General features: G+C 46.0%; 1 protein-coding gene across 2 annotated transcripts in view; it reads left to right on the top strand.

The window, feature by feature from the left end:
- LOC140693990 (trafficking protein particle complex subunit 9-like) overlaps window positions 1-19801 on the top strand; it is a 115951-nt gene that overhangs the window by 58367 nt on the left and 37783 nt on the right. The window contains exon 1 of one of the 2 annotated variants that reach the window (XM_072957494.1): window positions 8426-8772. The exons of the other annotated variant lie outside the window; for it this stretch is intronic. Coding sequence (XP_072813595.1) covers window positions 8682-8772 — 91 coding nt within the window. The 5' untranslated portion in view covers window positions 8426-8681. Of the gene's footprint in view, window positions 1-8425; window positions 8773-19801 lie in introns of those variants that run through there. 2 annotated transcript variants of the gene reach the window in all.

Genomic DNA, 19801 nt, shown 5'->3' with positions numbered 1-19801 from the left:
AAAAAAATTCCTCAAGACAAGAAAGTAAGAAAAGTCAATTTTGTTGGAAGAGGGGAAAAATAACAAATCCAAAGTAAGGATATAGTTTAAAGCTGTTCTGGCATGAGAGTGACCACAAACTCCTGGCAGAAAAGCACAGCTACTCCTTGATTGATAAGTTGTGTTTTGAATGAATCAGTGAACAGCTATTCCGAAAAAGGCCTCCAGAGTCTTGTGGATCAAGATACTGGACAGCAAACACCTCTCTTCCAAGGTCTCATTCAAATAACCAGAAAGGTTTTAAAGGAAACTAACAATAATCTGAGTTGTATTTATTGACATTACTATATGCTAAGAATTCAGAGGTGACTATGGAGTTGTCTCCTATTTTATGGACCTTATTTTCTCTTTGGGGAGAAAAATGACATAGTTGGGTATCTTGGTGGAGGGAGGTGTTAGTCTGTTGCAATTAGCCAGGAGAGGAGATTAAGAAAACAGTGAAAGATGGGTGAACTTTTTAGCTGAGGACAGTCTTGTTCACTTGGCTTTTAATTGCAGGCTCAATGAGCTGTCACTGGAGGGACTAGATCTTACGGAGGATGGACTTAGCTCAGGCCTCTTTTGAATGGACAAGTGAACCTGGAAAAAGACAGTCAAATCTGTGCAGACATTAAAGTTCACTTGAACGTGCTGCATCCCTGAGCCAAAGATAGGACAAATATGCAGCAATTCTTGAGGACAAAAGAGTGGTTTTTAAGGTTCTCCAAGAATGAATCCCATGGAACCGAGATGGCCAGTTGTCAAACTGAGACTTTGTTCTTTGGACGGTGTACCCAGCAAGGGTATTGGCCTTTTATATGTTTCCATTTGTCTTTAATACATGTCTGTTGATGAGGGCATGGGCACAAATGTTTGACACCTTGTCGAGGCGATTTTGGATACCTGCCTAGAAGCACGGGCACAGTTGCGGCTGCTTCATACATCTTGCAGCCCATCCCTTTCCCCGGCTCCGGGATCACGGCAGAGTGATTCCTTGTTGACCTGTCCGTTTCCTCTGTGACATCATAACCCATGAAAAGACCGGAGGATATTAACTTGGCTTTGTTAAATTCAAAGAAACAGATCAAATATGAAGTCAGATTTGTTCTTTCCTATTTCAGTAGTACCATGGAGACGGCAGTTTGGGCAGCTTTTTGTAGTGTCCTGGAGGCTTTCTCTCTCAGCTTCTGGGCGCCTCTGTTGAAAACACTTCATAGCTCTCTGGCCTGCTGGAAAAGCACTCTGCCTGTTTTACCCTGAAGATGTGTTCTGTTTATAAACTCATCTCTACTCCTTGGAAAACAACTCAAGAAAAACTCGGTTGGTTTTCCACCAGCCATGGGCAGGGGTGAGGTAAACCGTGTTATTATTTCATAAAATAATAGTAATAATAGTAATAGTAATATTAGTAGTAGTTGTAGTAATAGTAATAATAATAATAATAATAATAATAATAATATTAATAGAAGTCTTAAAACAGGACAGAGCACATTGGAGAGAGTCAAAAAATGCTTTCTGGCTTAAATCAAAAGTGATGACTAGTGATTCCATGGCTGCTGTATTTGCTAAGCTAATTACTCCTTTGCTCCATTACACATTTCTTTTATCTGAAAAAGAAATACAAGGAAATGGTTTAAAAAAAACTCAGAGAACAAAAATACACAAGTGAAAGATGTTTTCCCTCATCCTCTGTTCTTTCAGCCCTCTCTGGAGATGCCTCTGTTTACTATCCTTTCGGTGCTTTTCCAGATATGCTTTGCACATTCCCACCTATGTATGTAAATTCCTTTAAAATTTTAGTTATTTTTAACTTAAAGGGGTTTAAATCCTCAAGTGGCATCTGGCCGGGTAATATAACAGAACAAATCTGACTCCATATTAGATTTGTTCCTTTGAATTTAACCCTATGCTCTGTCACCTAGGCTTCATCTTGCTTGTAAAACAATGTTGCCTAGAGCCTGAAATAAACAGGAGACCCTATTCTGAAGGCTCTGACCTTTAAGGATATTTAACACTTTTTCATTCATTAAAAGATAGCAAATTGCAGAATAGAAAATAACGTTTCTTTTGTTGGAGGTTTACAGGGATCTGACCCACGCAGATAGCTGCAAGAAGAAAGGATTCTAACAAGAAGGAATTCCTACACTAAGAAGTTTGCACTAACCAAGCACATAGGAAAGGAGCCTGAATTGTGACTTGGGGAGATGGTTTTCCAGGACATTAGTTTGCCATCTAGGTCTACAGAAACTTGCTATTCCATGCCCCAACATCTGGTCTCCCAACTTATTGGCCTGTCCTGCACTGAGGAGAATTAATTTCGACTTGGTAACACTCCTATCTACCTAGAAAGCTGGGCACTGGAGCTGAGTGTTATGGAAACAGGCCAGCCAAGACAAAAGCACCAATCGGAGTGTTGGAGTACTCAGAATTATTATGCCGGTGGGCTCAGAGGGGCTTCGGCTCCGAAGTTTTGAGTACCTCCAAGACGTGCACATGAGGTTTTAAAGGCTTAGTTACAAGTAAGGGGGCATTAGCCAATAAGGCTCAAAGAACAAAAAGCAAGGAATAAGTACACTGGAGCTTATCAATTTGTAACAGATCACATTACTGACACTTGTTGAGCTTGGAATTACGAGTTAGGTTGTTAGGCCAATAAACTGACACTAAACTTCAGATTTACGAGATAGCCCAGCATAATTTAGATCAGTAAACTGACACTTATCACACTTAGATTTGTGACTTAGCTTGTTAGCCCAGCTGGACTTTTCCTTCACATGAGGACAGCTCTCCCACACCCAGGGAACTACTGTGAGCCCTTGATGTTTCCACTAGGGTGGGGTATGGTTTACCCAGGAGGGATGGGGACTATGCACCAACACTCAGGCAGTCTGCTCTGTCTGGGGCTCTGATCTTGTACCATCCCGCTCCCCGCCAGCCCAACACCTGGGACAGTGGAGCTAAGGCAGAGATCCTGCCTGCCTGTTTCCCAGCGTGTAAAAGGGGAATATGTGCTCTTCCCAAGGTAGTTCTGAGCGACAACACCTGCGGGTGCTTGGTTCTCAGAGCAACAGAAAACCCAGCTCCGCGTGGGGGCAACGGGTGTGATCTCCCTAGGGTTTCTGCAGAAGCATCGGACGGAGGGTTGGATCACGGTGGTAAAATTGAGCTGCGGGGCTTGAAGGGTAACAGAAGGGTACAGAGGCAGGTCTGCCGCCTAGGGGTGCCCCAGAGGTAAAGCTTTTTTTCTCCAACTCCTCTAAGACCCTCCCTTCTCCAGATCCCTTCCTTCTCTCTGCTCATCCTGTCCATCTGTATCCCTCCAATTTTCCCGTCCTCTCCACCCGCTCCCATCTTCTCCCTCCCTCGCTGTCCCACCTTCTCTCACAGAACCCAGAGAGGATCGCTGGCCCTCCTGCGCATGCGCAGTCAGTGCCAAGTGGTCCGCTGGTTGGGAGCTCCATATCCGAGCCGGGGATCGGGCCCAAAGGCTTCTCAACTACGTCGCCCGGTAGGCCTTTGGTTCCTGCCTGGGGTCGGGGCCTCTGACTGTGGAAGTGCAAGGTGGGGGGCTCCTGGGAAAGGGGTCAGGCGGCTGCGGGAGGGCGGTCCGCCTGTCACAGACCCCAAGGGCGCTAGTCAGCCCGTGTTCAGATGAATTGCTCAGGCCAGACCCCTCTGCCAGCGCCACCTGCCCCGGCGTCCCGGCCACAGTGTCCAGGGCCTGGTGTGCACCTGCCATCTCTCACCCAGCCGGGATCCCCTCAGTCCGCGGCTGGCGTCCCCTTCCCCTCTCCCTCCCGCTAGTCCTCTCCTCCCGGGCTTCCTCTTCTCGTCCGGCGGCCCGTCCCCGCCCCTGGGCGGGCTGTGTCCCGGGCGGGCGGGGTCTGCGGACCCGGACGGGGGCGGGCGCCTGGGACTGTGGCTGGGGCTGTCCTCCGAGCGAGGCTGCAGCCCGCGTCCCCCTCCCCGCTTTCCCTGCCCCGCGACCCCGGGGCTGCCCTGCTCTCCCTTTCCCGCTCCCTGAGGACCAGCTCTGTGGCGTGGGCGCTGCTACCTGGGCTGAAAGCCTCCGGCTCTAACGCCCAGCTTCTCCTGGTGGAGTCGGGAAAAGGGAGCGTCACTGCTAAGCGAGGTTCTGTCTCCCCCCTCCATGTTTCTGCCTCAGGTAAGTACCTTGAACACTTTCAGGTGTTATGATGGCGGTGCTTGTTGATGTCACGTGTTTTTATAGTGAGAGGGATTGCAGTGGTGAAAGCAGGGCTTGGTTCTGTTAAAAATGTGCTGAAGGCATGAGGCTGTGACATCCTCCTTCCTTCCCTCTCCCAGGGTGAAAGGAGTGATCCTCGATTTTCAAAAGATAGTTACAGTCCCTAACTAGCCCAGCCCAGCTAGTGTGTGTTAACAGGAACAGCACCACCAGAGGCCTTGGAGACCCAGGCATATTGCAGCCCTAAAGTGCTCCTGGCATAGTTTGGCTTGTTTAGGTTTTTTGTTTTTCTTAAATTGTGGGACAGACTAGTGTATAAACTGAAAAATATTTGTCAAGAAATAATTTTCATAGGACAGTTTTATTGTGATATAGTTCACACACCATGAATTCCATCCATTTAAATGGTACAATTCAGCAGCTTTTTGCATATTCACAGTGGTGCATGCATTATTATTCCAGAACGTTTTCATCACTTCAGAAAGAGCAGTGGAAATGAATGACCTATCCACCCCTCCCAAGTGGTGGTTCTAAAGAAATTTCTTGGCTATTCCTGACCATAAATTAACTTGTTATATTCCAAGAAAAATCTGGTAGGAATTCTAACCAGAATTGAAATGAATCTGTCTATCAAAACAGGAAGAATTTATACCTTTATGGCATAAACTTCTTCTACCCATGAATATATCTGGGACCCTATCTTTTCATCTGACCAGAGCCTGGCCCATGTGAAGTCCTCACTACTTTTTGGGCTTGTGAATGATGAGATTCTATACATCATTAGTTGCAACTGTAGCCTTTCACAGAAGAGAAAAGTAACCTCAGTGAAGCAAGTGACTCTCTGATGGTCAGAAAGAGTGACAGCCAGTGCTGGAGTGATCCAGTGGACTTGGTGTTTGCAGCTAGATTTCTCGACCACCTACAGTTAAGGGGATTAGAGAGTTCTTTTATTTTTTCTTAATGGCATTGCATTTATTTTTCCTTATTTTTTAAAATTATTTTTTATTTAAGTGTATTCAATTTACAATGTTAGTTTCAAGTGTACAGCAGAGATTCAGTTATAAACATATGCATATGTATATATATATGTTTTAGATTGTTTTTAGTATAAATCACTACAAGAAATTGAATATAGTTCCCTGTGTTATGTAGCAGGTCCTTGTCATTTATTTTATATTTACTAAATTGTATCTGTTAATCCCCCCTTTCCTGCCTGCTAAACACAGTTTGCTTTCTATGTCCATGAGTCCATTACTAGGAGCACCGTTTTTCCTAGTAATATATGCTCTTTTGCTGCTTTCAGTTTCAGTAATTCCATCTTATCTGTGGGCGCTTTTCTTCTGGTGGCCTTAATGTGGTTTGCACACGTGGTAATAGAGATCTGTATTTGGGAGAACCCCAGGCCTCGTGTAGTCCCTGGTACAGAATGCCCACTGAATTGATGCTTGAACTGGGAAAAAAGCACAGTAAATGTTCGAATTTCCACTATGGTTGAGAATTCTATAACCTCTTTTGACAAACTTAATATTGGCTGCACCCATTCTGGGTAATTTGGTGGAAATTCATGTTATGGTGGTGAAGAGACGGGGCCTTGTATGCTTCTTCTCTTTCTGTTTTCTAACACTCATTCTCCTGGGCCTTCCAGATCCTCCCCTAGAAGTGCCAGGTCTGGCTTGGTGCTGCGCTGAGGCAATATTTGTTAATAAGGCCCTTTCCTCATCTCTTCTGAGCCTCCGGTTCTTTCTCTGCTCAATGAGGGCTTAGACTAGATAACTACTTTTCAGTTTCTTTTAAAGCCATGTTTCCTTTGAGAAACAGAAAATGCAAATCTCTCCTCTCAAACCAACCCTTTAGATTTTGAAAAGTCCTCCAAGGAGTGACATAGCTCTTTGTGGAAAATGAATGTGATTGTGATTCCAGGTGACACAGAAAAGACTCTTCAGAGATTGATTGCAGGGAGAGGGCAGGAAAGGGGCAGTATGTCACACTTTCTAGTGTGACCACTGGAGCAGGGGCTTGGATTTAAATACGGTGTCTGACGTGGCCTCTCTCTAATCTTGTAGAATGTGATAAACTACTCTACCTCAGTTTCTTGATGTGTCAAGTTGGGGTGATAATATTTTAAGGCTTTTGTGAAACATTATGCAAATAAGCCATTTGTGTATGGGTAGAAACAAGACCTGCTAGGTATTCAGGGATTTGTTTAAAAAAAATATCTTGTCCATAGCACTCTGTCTGTGTGTATTTAGTAGTTCCTGAAGGGTGAGGGTGAGTCTAAAGTCCATCGTGGGACAGGTGGCCCATGATTCTCTGTGCCCCTGAATGCCCCCTCCTCCCCAGTCCTCTTCCTCAGTCCAGGATGAAGTTCCCTAGTAGATTTACTCAGAGGTCTTGTGAAAATGGCTATTCATTTTATTGTTTCACCAAGAAGGGCTGCCATCATGATCTCTGTGGTCAGGTTTTGAAGGGCTGCCATCATGATATCTGGTAAGAATTCTATGGAATTGGGTGTTTCTATTTAATGAAAAGAAAAAAATTACAAATAGAAAATTAGAACAAGGATGGTCACATGGGCTCTTGGAAGTGGACACCATTAGAAGTTGGAGGGACTAGTGGGCTCAGTGGGAATGTTAACTGAGTGTATCTCATGGGCTGGGCATTGTCCTATTTGTACTGTGTGTTCCTTATTTGAGACAGTGAGCTCACCTAACCTCGAAAACCTCTTTAAAAAATTAGACTTTTTATTTTGAGATGTAATGTAGATTCCCATGTGGTAGTAAGAGATAATATGGAGAGAGCCTATGGACTCTTTGCCCAGTTTTCCTTAATGGTTCCATCTTGCAATATTGGGGTACAATTCATTACTGACTCACTAACAATTTGAGGTTTGTGTTATTGCCCTCATTTCTATCCACGATTAAATTGGGGCTTAGAGAAGCACACAGGCCTGCCCAGGTCACCCACATTGTTAGTGCAGAGTCTGGTGAACGTGGGCTTGGGATTCCCAGGAAGTATCATTATGATGGTCTTTGGCAGGGAGCAGCATTCACTTTGCTTGTTTATTCATTCATTCAAGAAACATTTATTGAGTAAATTCTGTGGGTCAGATGCTTTCTTAGGGTTATCTGATTCTTCAGCAGTACTGAGAACCAGGAAATATTTATATTTTTTAAACTGAGAAAATTAGCTCTGAGAGGTTATAACTCCCCCAAAGGAAGAATAGCTCATAAAGGGGGGATAGTACAATTGTACAGTCACCACTTTTTATGCAGGTGGTACCCTATGCATTTTACATTTGCAAACATCCGTAATCCAGATATATTCTTGCAAGGCATGGATTTTTTTTAATTGATGTATAGTCAAGTTTACAATGTTGTGTCAATTGCAAGGTGTTTTTTGACTTTTGAATTAAAAAATACTTTTTCAGGAGGGAAATTAGGTGTATTTATTTGTTTGATTTTTTAAAATGAGGTACTGGGGTTTGAACCCAGGACCTCGTACATGCTAAGCATGTGCTCCACCAATGAACAGTACCCTCTACCCCAAGGCAAGTTTTCTTATCCATTACTATGAAGCTAAGGGGTTCAAATAAATTGAATAGGAATCCAGATCTTTTGATCCTACTGTGGTCCTTCTCTTTATATTCTGCTGAAGGGGGTTGGGGAAGCATTTCCTTTGTTCATTTCTTTATTCAGCATTTTTGAGCAGTGACTTTGCATCAGGGCCTTGCTAGGTGCTTGGAAATAGAAAATAAGAAATGACCTTTCTCTGCAGAGGCAGGAAGCCTAGACCAAAAGCTGGGTAATGTGATCCGAGCTACAGTAGCCATGTGCAGACTATGAGGACAAACTGTACCCTTGGATTTGCTTTGGCTTCCCTTGCCTTCTGTCTGGTACACACCAGGTCACCGCAACCCAGATGGGCCCATAGCACACAGCAGAGTATGTACCTTGATCTCCTCTCCTGTCTCGGCAGGGCCTGCAACATGAGCATCCCTGACTACGTGCAGTGTGCTGAGGACCACCAGACTCTTCCCGTTGTAGTCCAAACCATGGAGATCATCTCAGAGGAGAATTTCTTTTGCATCTGTCAGCTACTCACCTCGGTGAGCCATATCAGCCCATGTGGCTCCCAGTGGACACTCTGTATCCACTACAGGCACCGCTATGTGCCCGAGAATGGGTGGAGCGTCTTCCAGAAACACTGCAAGGTCGTGGGCCTTGTCACCATTACCGACTGTCTCTCTGCCAAGGCCTTGGAGAAGCTCCACGTGCAGAGGAGCTGTATGGCACCTCGATAATGACTCTCAGCTCTTTGTCTTTGTACTGCATGTGGAGGAAGTCGAGCAGCCGCGCACCGACGTTGCCTTCAAATTTAGAGGACTGCAGGGTGGTGGAGAAGAGGATCGAGGACTTCACTGAATCACTCTTCATCTTGCTCAATTCCAAGTGGCTGGATGGTGGCCCCAAGAATTCTGGGGACAAGATCCCCCTCCCCTGCATCCCGTTTGAGAAGGAGGACTTCATGGGACTGGACACAGACAGCAGGTAAGTTTACCTGGAGGCCAGTCCACCCTGGCTTTGTGCCGGATTGCTTCCCTACATCCAGAAAGGGATCAGCAAGGAAGAAGTCTGTCTTGTAGCCAAGGGGGGATGGAGATGCAGCCCGCCGGTTTCCAGACATTTCAAAGTGAATCCGCCTTTGTTTCAGAGAGATCCTTTTAGGGTTAGTGTGGACACTTACTCCCGCTTTACAGCCATGACCATGGTGGGACCCCTGGGGTTGCTGTCCAATAAAGTAGCCAAAGCCACTGATGCTAGGAGCACTGGGGAGGAGGCTGGACTGAGCTGAGATGTGCTCTAGGTCAAATGCACATCAGACACTGAGGCTTGTCTAGTAAAAGTATATAAACTATCTCTTTACTTCCTATATTGATTACATGTCAAAATGATAGTATTTTACATACAGTAGATTAAGTAAGATCTGTTCTTAAAATCAGTTTCTAGTATTTGTTTTTTGTTTGTTGGTTTGTTTCTTTGTTTACCATTTTAAACGTGGCAAATGGGAAACGTTATTTACATGGCTCTCATTTCATTTCTGTTGGGCAGCCTGTCCTGGGACAGTCTCATCCCTTTGCTTATAGATGAGATGCTGAACCCCGAGAGGCGGAACGAGGAGCTGGTTGAGCTGGGGCTGGAGCCGGTGTCTCCTGCCTCCCAGGCCCAGCACCTATTCTGCTCAGGCCCTCTCTTCTTGCCCGACAGCCTCCATGCCAAGTTAGGACATCAGAAACACCGCCGGGGACTTCCGAATGAACTCCTTATGCAGGGAAAGGCGTATCACGGTGTATGGGACAGAGCAGGGAAATGTTCATTCTCACTTTTTCCCTGTGATTAAGTCAACGGCCCCACATTGCCTCGGAAGTACAGACGAGCTCTTCTGGGCTGCCTACCCCCCCAACTTCAGCTCTGTTTCCCGGTGTATCTGTTGTGCTGTCCCTCAGGCAGAAGAGGGTGAGATGCCTTTTCCGAGACGTGGAAACCTTTGCTGGGGAGAGTGAGGGAAGCTGTGTTCCCCCGGCCTACGGCCTCTGTCCTTGAGTCTGGAGAGGGCTCATGGTGGTCCCACAGGTGACGGTCGGAGAACCTGGCACATGTTTCTGGGCCCGCTGTGAAGGAAGTGCTCTGTGACTCTTGAACTTAGCTAAGATCAGATCCTACTCTCTGGTTGTTGGTAAGTTGGAGGAGAAGATGCTAGAGAATTGATAAAAAGAATGTCTAGACCAGCCCTGTGAGTGAGAAGCACAGGGGACACGAGTCCCACCTGCGAGAGATAATGTAGCGGGCTCTGGATGAATTTTCTGTTCCTCCCAGACATACCTCTATGACTTAAGGAAGGGGAGAGGCATGCTGTAGCCATGATCTGTACTTGTCCTCTCAGGGCCCTGTGATCTACATGCCCGCACTCCCCATCTGCTTCTTAAGATGAGCTGGCATGTATAGGAGCCTGGGCACTGCTGAGGGCATAGCTGCCAGCACCGTGCTACACCAAGTCTGGCTCCGTTCATCTCTCCTGTCAACACCTGCTGAGGCCCCAGGCATTAGTCAAGGTAGGTGCATCAGTGCAACATAAGCAGGGACCACTTCTCCCCCTGGACAGACTGGTGAGTGAGCAGTGGAAGCCTGGAGCCCTGCCCCAGCCCCCACGCCAGTGCCTCCTCTTTTGTCATAGGAGGCACTGGTGATATTTTTGCTCAACAAATGCTTGTCTCTGAGTCTGCAGCCCCACCAGAGAATGCCAGCTTGTTTTTGTCTTTTGAAGTCTGCCCTTGGGACTTGGCGGAGTATCCGGATGTGTAATTAGCCCACAGTGGTTGACACTGTCCCCATTGTTTACCCAGAACCTCGTGTACCAGGCATGGCTCCCAGTATCGAAATACAGCAGCGCATTAAACCTCCCTCCTTTTGGGTCTGTCTGTTCTGGTACCATAAGGGCTCAGCCAGCTTCTGAACGTCAGTGAGATAACGCGGCCAGTGAGCTCGGGTCAAGCACATTCTCCTCCAGTCACTTTTACCCCATTGTTGCTTTTAGTATTCCACAGTCATTAATTATTTAAACAATTCTTTGGTACAGGAGCAGAGCCTAATTCTCTCCTGCTACTCTTGGTGGAAGTGAGTAAAACGGTCCAGACTGAAATGCGACCACAATTTGTAGCTCAAAAGCTGCCTTGAAGCTTGTAGGTGGAATTTTGGTTAGGGGCGCTGACCACGTTGGGGTCCCCCGGCAGCGCCGCTCCCCTTAGGTCCCTGCTTTCCCTGGAGCAGGGGGTGAGGGTGGGTCTCACCATCCCCTCGTCCCTGGCCTCACACACTCATGTAAATTCTTGTACATGCTGTCAAAATCATTTTTGTTCTTGTGTGTTTCTAATTTTCTCTTGTTCCTCTTTTCCTTTTTCTTTATTCCTTTTTCATTTGTACTGCCCAGTGAGCATGTTGTTGCATCTGAAAATGTGGGCTGTGCACACCCTGCATTGGAAATAGCCAGATTGCCCTCCATACTGTCTCCATCGCTTTAAAAAGCAAAATCTTAATATCTGTCTTGATCCATGTATTATCCTAGTCATTTTGTATTTTCTAATGTTTTGGAATATTTGCTTTGTTAGCACATTACCCACTGGTGTTAGATACCTGTTAAAATCCTTGCTTTGAGGGACCTGTTTGGTCCTCCTTTTATTTGGTGACAAATGCGCCCTTATTAAATTTGTTTGATTGTTTTGAAGAAGTAAGATGCGACTTGATTTAGTCGGCTGCTCAGGGATTCTTTTCATGGAGTATTTAAACTTGTAAGCTCAAACTCTGCAGCATTTTGCTCGATTCCTGCTTTTACACAAACGTGCTCGGCACGCGGTTCCTGGCTGTCGCTGTGTGACGTGCGTGACGGCGCTTCCTGGCCAGCGGTCACTGGTGAGGAAGTGGCCGGCTCGGGGGTGACAGCTGCAGGGGACGCTGTTGGAGGAAGCGGTCACCGTTTGGTTCTTTAATTTTTTTTTTTTGCATTCAACTTCCCCGTGCCATTTACTTTACTTTGCCTTCATAAAGGGGCAGAATTGGGTCTAAAATCCATGACACTATTTGTTCCCTTTACGAGGCTGGTTTTTCTGGGTATCAGGACAACATGACCTTCTCCTAAGTAGCTGGCTCACCTGGATCTGTTGGACACAGGGACAGCTAAAAGGGCCGTAGCTTCCTCTCTGCTCCAGCCAGTGGGCATTCAGAGCTGGGTCTGTGGTTTGCCTCAGCAGCCGTGCAGACCTCCCTGCCCCGGCCTTTACTTTTAACCCATGTTGGCAGTAAAGAGTTGAATCCGTTTCTGTTGCAGCTGACATCCACCACTGACAGCCGTGTCGTTAGTTTGTGGTAGTCAGTCTCCAACACCCCAGACAACCGTGAAGGAAGATGATTTGGCCGACCTAGGACCCTGGATTCTCACCCTCACCATGGTTCATCTCACCCGGTGGAAGGGTGTGGCCACCACCATCATGCTGACCATGAGGCCTTGTTTCTCCTTTCATGCTCTGGTCCAAATGTGGACACTTCATTTTTCACTGAATCTGTCTCGCTTGAGACAGGCCAGAATATCTGAATGAGTCCATCACATTCTGGGTGGGGAACAGAACAGAAGTAAATGTCGCAAGTAGATGGAGTCTAGGCTGTCCGGGTTGGCAAATGCAGGCTGGGATCTGTGATGGCTGGGCTGTACACTGGACACAGGTCTTTCCCGTGGCTCCTGAGAGCCCAGGAGTTGGAGTGATAACAGCCTTGCGTGGGTTCCCCCATCCTCATCTGCTCACTGGCAAGTGTGTCTGCTAATTAGGAGCTCCCCCAGACCTCGGGCCCTTCAAAGCTCAGACCACGGGAAAATCTTGAGTCCCTTCTCCTGGGCCTCCTGTGTGTGAATCCAGTGCCTTCTGAGGTGACCAGCGGCAGGAGATGCCTCCCCCTCCAGGGAGCACCCTACGGTGGACTGTTAGTGAACCATGCTGTGAGCTTGTGTGTTTCCGGCCATGGTCCCTGCAAAACCACACTTGAGGTCAGCTTATTGGCGAAAATAAAAGGACTGATTCCAGGGCAGGGCCGGGGGGAGGGAACAGTGGAAATTGAATGTGAGCTGAGACAACTAGGTGGGTGCTGAGGCTGTTACTAAAATGGGGAGTCTGGGAGGTACCTGCCAGGAATCGAATTCCAGAGTAAATGGTGGACATGAGGCATTTTTAAGATGCCATTTTTCATCCAAGTTAGGACTTCAAAGAGGCACTCGGCTCTATGAGACGGGCTCAGGTGAAGGAGCTGGACTAGAGATACAAGTTGGGAGTCGTCATTCTTAGCTGGTGTTCACAGCCTTGCATGTGAATTAGATCATCTCGAGAGGTGCAGACTGAGGCTGAGGGAGGGGAGGGCTGTGCCTCTGTTGGAGGTAAGCCCAGACCACGCAGCTTTGGTGTGTCAGCCAGCGGCGTTTATCATTTTCAGAGCAATCCCATTTATCCTTAAGGGGCCTGGGGGTCAGCAGGGCCAGCCAGAAAGAAATCCAAAGGGAGAGTCTTGGCCACGTGTGCATCTTAGGAAGGTGCAGAGGCTGCAGGATACGGAAGGTTAGAATCCTCAGAAGCTGGAGTTGGAGTGGGAAGAAGGTATTCACAGTCACCTGTGAGGGAGGGAGGGAGGCCTAGGGAGTCCCCACCCTACCGGACTCGCTTTCCCATGAACAGGAGGCAGTCAGACAGAGGATCTGAGGTAAGAAGGATGGGCACTGGGAGGGGAGCCAACCTGGAGAATGGTGCTTGGAAAGTTCTGGAATAGTCTCCCTGAAAAATAGAGTTAAAAATACCCAGACTCTTAAGAATATTGTTAGTGACTTGGGAGGAGGCAGTTGTTTTTCTGGCCTCCTAAGTGTAAGTCATGTATCCAGGGATACACAGAAGATACGGGCAGTCTGTTCCGGGGACTTGATCCTTACCAGGGTGATCAGTGCAAGTTTAAAGGGGCAGAAGGGCAGCGGAGCGAAACTAGCCAGGCCCCGTGTCAGGTAGCAGTCGGCCGCCCTACTTGCGTGTTTCATTCACATCCATGACTCCCAGGTGGGCGCTGACAGCCCCCTTTTGGGGATTGGGAAGCCTTCTCAGAGGGGTTAAGGAATTGGTTTGTTTAGCGGTTGATAAATGCTGTAGCAGGATTCAAGCAGAGCCTTGTCAGACTTCAAGGGCATGTTCTCTCTACTGTTTCCAGTACTTCCCTGTTATACCTGGAATGGTGAAGTGGGTCAGATTTGGAGCCTTTCAGAAAAAGTATGATTTAAGTGCCTCAGGACTGTTTCACAAAGCTCAGCGTTCTTTGATCGTTCTGAAGCATGCAGTGCTTTTCGCCCCACAGAGGTAACGTCTAACTCCATTGTCGATGATGTGGTTGCAAATGATATACAGGTGTAAAACCACACTTCGCAGCTTCTAAAGGGAAACTCTCCAATTCTCCCTTGGTCGGCTTTCTTCCACGGGGTGTAACTGTGCTGCAGCATAGGCCTGAGCTTCCGTATGGAGTGAGGATTTAATATCCGAAGTTAGCATAAAATGGTCAGATGAAGAAAACCGACATTGACAATTTATTTTTGGGTTTCATTAGTCAAGATATACTATCAGTTAATGGCCCATATAGCAAATGAAATTCAGTATAGGACATTGCATTTCTTCCTTTCTATTCAGAGTTCTCTTACCGAATAAGGTTGCCTGCTTTGGAACATCAGTTTCACCACACGGCACCTATCAGTGTGTTAGTGTGATTGCATTTACAGAGTGAATGTAATCTGGGCTTCCTCAGCCCCAAACACTTCAGTGCAGAATCACGGGCTGTAGACGTCTGTTAGTCACGCAAATACTTCTAAAATTATATGATGCCAGAAAAGAAAGAAGAGAGAGAGAGAGAGATTGCCTTTATCAAAGTTCCTTTCAGTTCTAACTGCAAACTGTTGTTGAGCAGCTCTTGTTTCCTTTGGATATGAATATATACATTTCTTTGCATGTAACCTAGGTTTTGGACTAGAACACCAAGTTCTTGCTGTCCCCAAGCCACAAAAATAGTAGCCAAATTGCACACGTGTGAAATAGTTTATACTTTTTTCTGAGAAAGTATCCTTGAATTTGGGACTTGGACTGTGATTTCTGCTTTTTGCTTCCCTCAACCGTCTTGTAATCTCTCACTCCTTCCCACGTGGTTCCCAAGTGTTCGTGGTCTCAAAGGAGCGGGCAAACACCCAGTTGGTCACCATGTACTGCTGCTATAGATAGAGACCAGACAAGACCTAAAGGACATTATCGGAGAGGAATTCCTGGAAGAAATGGGCTCTACATTCAGTTGTGAGGACAGAGTAAGAGTCAGCCAGGAGAAGGAGTCAAGAATGTGTCTCAGATCGCAGGTGCAGCCCGGGCAGAGGCCTGGAGGCTTTTGGCGTGGGCACCCGGGGAGAGTGCCCTGTGCAGTCCAGGGTGGAGGGAGCCCCTGCTGGGGAGGACACTGGAGAGAGTCCGGGATGTAGGGCTTTGGAAGAAGTTGAGTTTTACTAGAACTGACACAGTAGGCAGTGAAGGGTGTCAACAGAAGTGACCCTCAGGAAAGGTACTTCTGGTTTTGCTTCTGATATTCTACAGACCGAAGGATCGGGACGGGCGAGAGCAGGTATGTCTGTCCCTTTGAGACCCAACCGGTCATTCATTTATACATTACACGTGCACTTCTGTGAGTCTAGGGGAGAGAGCGTGTAGCCACTTTAGTAAGCAAAATGTATTTGATTCTTGAGAGCTTAGCATTGTCAGAAGTTGACTTAGCCTAGAATGTTCTAGGAAGAGAGGAACAAATTGTGGAGGTTGGAGGGAGGGAAGGCTTCCTTGGGAAACAGTCAAAATGAGACTGGAGCAAGTGGGAAGTAGGAGCAGGTCAGGGGCCCCTGTGGTCACTGGGGACCTGTGTACTTAGGTGAGGATGGGCGAGCAGGGTCTGGGGTGGGGCTAGAACTCTAACAGGGAGCCTCTAAAGGGTTTGAAGTGGGGGTTGATGTAATCAAATTTGTGATTTGGGAAGGCTGCCGTGGCTCTCTGTGTTTGTATAGCGGGGAAGAGGGGGTGGGTGCCACCAACTGGGGGATCATTAGAAGACCATTCACAGGCTGGGATATGGGCATCGGGGCTACTTGGGGATGGCAGGGGCAGTGTGGATGCCGGCTTTCCTTATTGGGGGACTTGTTAGCGGGCCGACCTAGAGGCATTTTGTGGCTGGAAGAAAACTGATGGAGGCCGCCAGGTGGATTTTCCTCTTCTCTCCTTCCCTGCCTAGTGTGATGATCTTAGCTCAGCCAACATTTGGAACAAAAGAGCTAATTTCCAGGGTTGCCCAGGACTTTGTAGAGCTCCTTCGAGTGAGATCTTATCGGATTTAGGTTTGTGTTCAGATGTGGATGTTCACTTAGCTAGAAACGTCCTGTCATTTCGATTTCCATAGGGGTTTTTTACTTCATAAAGATTGCTTTCTTGGTGAGGGGAAATTTAATACAGCTGTTGTCTTTTTCAAAAAAATCATATCATTTAAGAACTTTAATATTCAAAAGAATAGAAATATATAAAATATTTAAGGAAGTCTTTGGTGTAGTTTCTTTGCTTTCTGAGCTAATGTGGAGTTAGAGCCTTTGCATTACTTCATAGCACATCCTTGTCAGTATTTAAAGAGCTGATAGTGGGCGCCCCAGGCCCCACCTCTCAAAGAATCGTTAAAGTTTTCTCTGAAATATTGAGGTCATAAAGGTCTTGTTTTCAGAAATCAAACGGTTTATAATACGCAGCATAGCCACATTTATAAAATAATAATTAGTTCAAAATTAAGAAAGTGGAGGATAATTGATTTTTTTAAAGCCTATACATAAACTTTCTTGTGCTAATGTTGCAAGTGGAAATTTTGAAAAGAAAAATCCTACTGCAATATCATCTACATGGAATACATATATGAGTTTTACGCTTGAAAAGTAACTGCGCAGTGGTTTTCAAAGTCAGGAGCATTCCAGCTCAGATACTGGCAGTGATGGTTGCTGGTTTTCAATGAAAGAGCCTAAATTTGCCTTCTTAGCTTTTTTATTTTTGTATTGAGAGGGTTGATTAGTGCTTTGCGAGCATGATTTTGGGGCAAATTGAGGGCAGATGTCGTGTAAAAACAGTGAGATATTTCCATGCATTTTATTTTCTGGACATCACCAGGGCACATGTGGGGTTTGTGCCTGCAGGCTGGAATGCTGCAGGACTCCCTAATCCATCACCATTATGTCCTGGAGCTGCTCAGGTCATTGAATGCTTTTCTGTTGCTTGGAGGAAAGGTGGTCTGATGGAGATGATCAGATGTGCAGTTAAAGTGCTATTACTTGAAATAAGAGTAACCTAGAAACATTGCTCTAACAATACAGGATGAGGGAGGAGAATTGTCTGAGCTACTTGCAGTGGGGAGTCTTCTCATGTTTCTCCCACACCGTGACTCCTGCCAATATCCGCCACAGTCCTGCACGGTAGTCCTGCCGAAGCAAGCAAGCACTTTGCTCAGAAACGCACTGAATTTCCTTGTGCCTCTGTTTGTTGGCTTTTTTTTGAAAGCACATTTTGCCCTTTGCTTAAATGCCATCCATGCTAGTCAACTCTTACACTCAGTTTTCTGGAACTCGTCCATAAATAGCTGCTGAATGGATGAACAGAATGTAGTATCTCCATGTAGTGGAAGATTATTCACACGTAAGAGTGAATAAAAAAGAAAAAAAAAAGAGGAAAATGAAAAAGGCCACCTGTTTTTGGAAGTCCACCCTGACTGTTCAACCCACACTTTTCCCTTTGAAACCCAATCACTTATGCTCCACTCTACTCTTTTTGATAGTGCTTACCACCTTCTAATAATCTTTAACGTTTTCAAAAAAAAAAAAAAGAAAGAGATGCTGATACCACTTCAAAATATACAAGCCTTGATAACAGCTTGTTAATTGAAAGGAAGCAGACACAAACGGTCAAATATTGTTGATTTCAGTGATCTGAAATGCCCAGAAAAGGCACATGCAGAGGCAGAGAGCAGGTGATGGCTGGAAGGGGCTGGTTGGAGGGGGATTAGGGAGTGACTGCTAGTGATAGGCGGATTCTTTAGGGGTGATGAAGTGTTCTGGAAATAGAAGGTGATGGGTGCTACACAACCGTGAGTTTGCAGAAGACTGCTGAGCGCTGTGTCTGGGAGTGCCTGTTGTTGGGGCATCTTTATTTTGTTCTCATCCTGCAATGTGAAGAGCCATCTTCTGCTGTGGCTGTTCTACTCCTGTGAGTGGTGAGGGTCAGAGACTTTGCAGAGTCATGTTTCTTTTTTCCCCCTGGGTGAGTGTAGGCAAAAAAAGATTTAAGCCTAAGAAAGTGCTCCATCTGCAGAAATGTCTTTTTGTTTTGCATGGTGTAAAAACCTTGAGAGCTTTTAATCGTTGAGGCCAGTCTGTGGGAGGAAATAGCCCGTGAAGCCTGTTTGAGCCTGGGAAGCACCGTGCATCTCTCCCAGACACGGGTGGGGATTTCACCCCCGTTCAGGCAGTGAAGGGCCCAGACCCGTGAGCAGACTTGACAATCGTGAATATTTACGTGTATCCGCTGCTTCATCTTGGATATTAATTTCAAGCTGAGTCAGTTTGTGGCGGCAGCCTCATCCTACATCAGGAATTTATACTATCTGCTCTTTGAGGTGAAGACCTGACAGACTTGATTATTTAACAGTCTGCCTTGAATTGATATCTCAGATTCCTTTGTCAAAAGCAAACAGCAGAAATACAGAATTCCTTTAATGCCAATGTGACCTGGAACGAGTTTAGTCTCTGTGCCTCAGTGGCCTTATCTGTGAGTGGGAAAGATGATAACAGTGCTTCCCTCAGAGGAGCTGGTGAGGGGAGAGTCAGAAGCACAAATGGAGGACTTACAAAAGATGCTCTTGAATGACCGAATTTAGTGCTCTCAGCCTGGTGAGGCCTGAGGGGCAGAGATGTCAGAACAGAGCAGTCCTAGCCGGAGCTCGATCTGTGATGGAAGCTGTTATGATCAGTATCACCACTGTGCGTTATCAGGTAATTTTAAGACTTGGTAATATGAATTCTTGAATAATGTTAAAGGACTAGACATCTCAGATCCAGTTTACATAGTCCTCAAGATTTCTTCTGAGAAATGGATGGTTTCTTCCCCATCTTAAATCTGAGATGAGTCTCTAAAAAATTCTGTATTCCTCCATCTTTTTGCTTTAATTTTCCATTTCCTAAAAAACCATGTTTTTAAATGGAGTTAATGGGGACTGAACTGAGTGCCTCATGCATGTTAAGCACTTACTCTCCCAAATGAGGTATAATCTCCTCCGTGATTTTTGTTAAAATTTACTTTCTTAGTTTACAGAGGTAAGAGGCCTCTAATTCTTTTTCTGGAGACTTGTCCATGAACCTGTAAATCTATAATTAATGGACAAAATTTGGTTTATTAAAAAATCATTAGAATATTCTGCAATTCATCCAAAAAGAAATGCTCATTGACTTAAAATGTTTCTCCTTTAAGGGGATTTCTCCTGTTTGGTCTAGCTTAATTTGTTAACAGCCATCCTCATCATCATAATGACCAAACTCACTGTGAGTGGACACCTACCTAAGGCTAAAATGTTTTCCTCATGTTTTAATTCATAGCAGGTGTTTGATTGTAGGTATCAGTGTCTCCTTTTTTGCAGCTGAGGGATTGAGAGATGGAGCAGCTTGTCCCAATTACACGCAGCAGGCTGTGGCTAGCTCGGTGCTGGAACCCAGGCTGCACAGAATGCATTCTTAATTGCTCCTCTTATCAGCCTCCCGTTAAGTGGTTACCCGAACACCTGTGACTCCATAAACGGCCGAGTTTAGTGACCTCAGACTGATGAGGCCTTGAAAGGAGAGACACCATTGAGAAGTTGAGACAGAGTGGCAGAAATTAAAATTGTTCATTTTCACAAATTTTTAATTCTC

The sequence above is a fragment of the Vicugna pacos genome, unplaced genomic scaffold (genome assembly GCF_048564905.1).
Source record: "Vicugna pacos unplaced genomic scaffold, VicPac4 scaffold_20, whole genome shotgun sequence".
Taxonomy (NCBI): Eukaryota; Metazoa; Chordata; class Mammalia; order Artiodactyla; family Camelidae; genus Vicugna; species Vicugna pacos.
The sequence above is the reverse complement of the archived record's forward strand: the minus strand, read 5'-3'. Positions and strand labels throughout refer to the sequence as shown.